This window comes from Peromyscus californicus, unplaced genomic scaffold, assembly GCF_007827085.1.
Source record: "Peromyscus californicus insignis strain IS unplaced genomic scaffold, ASM782708v3 Scaffold_4__1_contigs__length_199733344, whole genome shotgun sequence".
Taxonomy (NCBI): domain Eukaryota; kingdom Metazoa; phylum Chordata; class Mammalia; order Rodentia; family Cricetidae; genus Peromyscus; species Peromyscus californicus.
The window spans coordinates 197,830,898-197,835,935 of NW_026294562.1; the positions used below are offsets into that span (position 1 = coordinate 197,830,898).

Consider the following 5,038-nt stretch of genomic DNA (forward strand, 5'->3'; position numbering starts at 1 on the left):
GTGTTAGATAACAATTCTTTATACAAAATGTGTCTCTTCTCCTCTCTCTTCTCATCTTAACTTTGCACCACTATTCTTATGTGTGTTTATGTAGGGGATGGAATTTAAGAAGTTATCTCTTAATGTAACATTATCTAATTCATCATTTTCACCTAATGGCGAGTGCTATGTAATAAACATAATTACCAATGAATAGAAAAACATTGTCATTCCTGTCGTAATATTTTCAGTTTTAATGTTAATATTGATATAAGAAAGACATTCACAATGGATTTCTTTCTTGGAAAAGATGACAAGAGAAAATTTTTTCTCCAATATGGGAGGACTTGTAAAATTGAATGTACTTTCATTTTGAACTCACTGGTCATTGCTTCTACCAGGATAACTTTGCCCTATTCTTAGTGCTGAGTTTTGTGAGAAATACAATGGAAATTTGCTCCATAAATACGTGCATTTGAAGATTCCAGCAGTTCTTACTGATTGTTATCTTTGATGTTAAAATAACTGTGAGAAGTGGTGTGGACAGGATTGTGTTGTGCTGACCACCTTGGGTTTTCAGTCTTCAGCTAATGTGATTCTTGTGCATTTGTGACACCAGGTAAACAAGACCATCTTAGAAATAAAAATACAAAATTTTTCTCTGAGAAGTGACAGTTGGCACATTTTGAAGTAAATTTTTCTCAGTAACAAAATGGACCCCAAGAATTTGGCAATAGGAATAATATTCTTGATTCAGAATACAGTTGGAATTCTAGGAAATGTCTTTCTTCTTGCCAAATACCTAGTTATTTATTACAAGAAACACAAAGTAAAGCCCTTGGATTTAATTCTCATACATCTGGTCATGGTTAACATTTTGATCATTCTCTCTAAAGGAATGGTCAACACAATGATCATTTTTGTGTTGAAACTTTTCTTCAATGATTGGAGTTACCAACTTTTTATGTATGTTCTAAGGGTTTTCAGGATCATGTCCATTGCCACCATCTGTCTCTTGAGTGTCTTCCAGGCCATCATGATCAGCCCTAGGAACTCCTTTTGGAAGAATCTTAGAGTCAAATCTCCCAAGGACATTGGTGTCTACATTTCTCTCTGCTGGTTCTTGTACATCATGGTAAATGTTCTTTTCCCTTTGTATATGTCCATAAAATTAAGAAGGAAAAACATAACAAAAGAGACAGATTTTAAATACTATACTGTTGTAGGTCATGACAAATTCACAATCTTCACATACATAGCATTTTTTGTGTTTCCCGAACTTGTAATTTCTGTCCTCATCACCTGGTCCAGCAGCTCAATGATTGTCTTTTTGTATAGGCACAAACAGCGAGTTCAGCATATCCGCAGCACTTATGCATTCCACAGAAACTCTCCTGAGTCCAGAGCCACCCAGAACATCCTTGTTCTAGTGTTCACCTTTCTGGCTTTTTATACCCTCTCTACTATTGCACATGGTTGCAGTGCTCTATTGTCTCATCAAAATTGGTGGCCAATAACGATCACAAGCATTATAACTTTGTGTTTTCCCTCTTTGAGTCCTTTTTTAATTATGAGTCAGTCATCCCCTCTCTCCAGACTCTGCTTTCTTTGGATAAAGAATACAGAATCCTCTAATATTATTGTAACTATTTAAATTGCATGCTTTTTCAGTATCCAATTTTTGAAAAATGGAACAATACAAACATACTTTGGGGAAGACATTTATCTGTATAAGGTAAATCATAAAGGTTTTTAAAGTTTCTAACACTGGTGGACCTTTCATTCAAATCTAGCAAAACTCTTGGCATCCTATCTATTACAGCATTTATGTGACATTTCACAGACTTTTTTGGTGCAGGCTACCTTGAAGAATAAATGCTCAATATGTTTTCAACAAATTATCATCTCTTTTGACATCAGGTGGATGGATAAATAACATCCTGGATGCTCTGTACATATAATGTTTGTTCTACGGAAGATAAATTCCACAAGCACAAGACTCTGCAACCGAAGCTACTATTTAAGCAATAAACTTTCAATACAGAATGCCTTGCTCAGTTCACATCTGTTTCAGCACATCAGTGCCCCAATCTCTTGTTATGGATAAGCTGCTGATCACCTTGCCTGAAGCTGCTCCAGAAGTACAAGCCACAGTCTGCCATGAGCCAGGTCATACCTGTATTACACAAGTTATTAAAGTCAGAATAGTACCTCTCATGGTTCTAAGTAAAAACATGTGTTTGTTTGAGAATGAGTAATGAATGGTATCTTCACAAGGCTGTGATTGGAGATTTATAATAACAATGCAAGCAAGGCATACCACTCTTCTATGCATGCCACAATCTATTCAGTACTCTTTTTTTTTTTTGGAAAATGTTAGCATTTAATTAACCTCCCTGCATGGCTTCAAGTCACCAGGACACAGGTACCTCCAACACCCTTTATCTTCTCTTCATCTCTTCTGCTGAAAAATTTGGCTTTCACGATGACAGGCTGCTTAGGGAGCTTCCCATTCCCCAGAACTTTGTAGTAGCCTGATCGCACAGCATTGATGATGGGAGCAGTTCCAGTCTTGCTCTTTGCAGTATTGACATGTGTCTGCTCACTGACCAGTGTCCACAATTTATCCAGGTTGACAGTCGGACAGAAGCTCTGGTTCCTCTTTAAGTGGTAATGTCTCATACCAACTTTTCCAAAGTAACCTGGATGATATTTGTCGAAGTTGATTCTGTGGTGATGCATGCCTCCAGCATTCCCGCGGCCTCCTGGGTGCTTGTGGTGTTTACCGATGTGGCTGTGGCCGTGGCTCACGTGGCCCTGGAGTTTCCCGGTCTTTGTCAGTCTGGATGGCATGGCGGCAGCAGAACGGAAAGAGCTATTCAGCACTCTTTATAGCTTTATCAGGAACATTTTTACCTATGTTCCTCCACCCACAATTATGTGACATTCTACTCAGTGGAATATGCTGACTCCTTTTGATCTTCATATGGCTATAAATGGCTGAGGTGGTTGTATAAAGAGCAGACAAGTTCTTGGAGTTTCTAGCAGCATCCCAGATTCTCAACAATGCAATGATAATATCAGTTATTGCCTGAAGTTGGGTGATGCTAAGAAGAGAGTTACTATGAACAGCAGGTACTTGAGACATTGGAGGAAGACCTTGCAAAGAGGTGAGATTGTTCATGAACTACTCTGAAAATTCCAGAATTCTGAAAAGAGTTAGGAGCCAGGAGTCTAACCTGCAAGGACTCAGTCATGATCTACCTCTTATATCTGTTTTCTATTTTCTGATGCTTCAATTACATCCTAAAACGTGGTTCCCCAACAATTCAGACATTTGTTTGTTGCTGAAATCTCATTCTGTATCAGTTTAAGGGTAGTGGTGCATACCTTTAATCCTAGCACTTGAGAGGCAGGCAGATCTCTGTGAGTTTGAGGCCAGCCTGGTCTACAGAGTGAGATCCAGGACAGGCACCAAAACTACACAGAGAAACCCTGTCTTCAAAAAACAAACAAACAAAACAACAACAACAAAAAGAAATGGGTCCTAGGAGGATGGAATGGACACTCAAAGGAAGATAAATGAACAACAGTGGGAAGCAGGGTAAGACAGAAGTCTTTTGTGGGTTAAAAGTCCCCTATAATTTACAGGTGTTATGTTTATAGGCAGGTGTTTATAGGGCTTTCATAGAATATTGAAAAATGGTCCACAGTTCATGCAATTCCACTAGTTTGGCAGGATGTATCTGTACATTTTCCCAGCATGATCTCAATGTCCCTTGCTCATAGAATCCTTCCCCTCTCTCATTGATTGGAATCCTGGAGCTCATGGTTGGCATCTGGCCATGGATCTCTGCATCTGCTTCCACCAGTCATTGGATGAGTTCTGTATGATGACAGTTAGGGTATTCAGCCATCTGATCATGTGGACCAATAGCTGAGGAACCCCCATGGTACTGCACTAGGCCCTCTGAACAGGCGAGATGGTTGTTTAGCTTGAATTGTTTAGGGGGCCCTCAGGCAGTGGGATCAGGACCTGTCCCTGGTGCATCAACCAGCTTTTTGGAGCCTAGTGCCTTTGGTGGAACACTTTATGCAGGCTTGGTGCAGGGAGGAGGCGCTTGGACCTGCCTTAGCTGAGTATACCAGGCTCTGCTGACTCCCCATGAGAGACCTTGCCTTGTAGGAGGTGGGAATGGGGGGGTTTAGGGAGAAAGACTGGGAGGTGGGAGGAGGGAGGTGAGGGGAATCTGTGGTTCATATGTAAAATGAATAGAAAGTCTCAATATAATAATAAATAAAAGAAAAAAAGAATATTGGCCGGGCGGTGGTGGCGCACGCCTTTAATCCCAGCACTTGGGAGGCAGAGCCAGGCGGATCTCTGTGAGTTCAAGGCCAGCCTGGTCTCCAAAGCGAGTTCCAGGAAAGGCGCAAAGCTACACAGAGAAACCCTGTCTCGAAAAACCAAAAAAAAAAAAAAGAATATTGAACATTGTCTGAAATGTGAGTGCTTTTTCCTTTGGGCTTGTTTAGCATAGGTAAAACAAGAATAATCCTGAAACACTTTATTGCATGTTGATGCAGAGCAGGGAAATGGGATATATGAATGAGAAATAATGTAGGTTCCACTAATGTCTGAGGATGACATGGAACAGGTCTAAGCTTCTTGGAATGAATAAAGCAGTTGCATCAGAAGTAACATAAGATGGATGTGTAAGGAAATTAGGCAAGGATGTCTGCAATGTTGTAAGTGATGTTGGTTGACAGGAAAATCATAAAGTCAATGGGTATAGAACTAAACATAGAGTTCTCAAACAATGGAAAACCAATGGCATAGAAATTTAAAAAATTATTCCATATCCTTATCCAGCAGAGAAATGCAAATTAACATTACTTTGAGATTTCATCTTAACCCAATCTTAATGTCCTAGATAATTAAACAAATGATCACAAATCCTGGTGAGGATGTTCCAAAAGGGATATACTTTTTCACTATGTTTCGTGTGCAAACTAGTTTAGCCATTATAAAAAACTGTGGATGTTGTTTGAATCTTAGATG

At 39.6% G+C, this 5,038-nt stretch overlaps 2 protein-coding genes across 2 annotated transcripts; one reads left to right on the forward strand and one right to left on the reverse strand.

Annotated features, from left to right (window-relative positions):
* The first annotated feature begins 646 nt into the window (after positions 1-646).
* LOC128124341 (vomeronasal type-1 receptor 4-like) lies at positions 647-1,633 on the forward strand. Its single transcript, XM_052760481.1, has one exon. The coding sequence runs from the start codon at positions 692-694 to the stop codon at positions 1,631-1,633; it is 942 nt and encodes a 313-aa protein (XP_052616441.1). The 5' UTR covers positions 647-691.
* Positions 1,634-2,385: 752 nt separating this feature from the next.
* On the reverse strand, positions 2,386-2,832 carry LOC128124342 (60S ribosomal protein L27a-like). Its single transcript, XM_052760483.1, has one exon. It carries the CDS (start codon positions 2,830-2,832, stop codon positions 2,386-2,388), a length of 447 nt encoding a protein of 148 aa, XP_052616443.1.
* Positions 2,833-5,038: the final 2,206 nt, after the last annotated feature.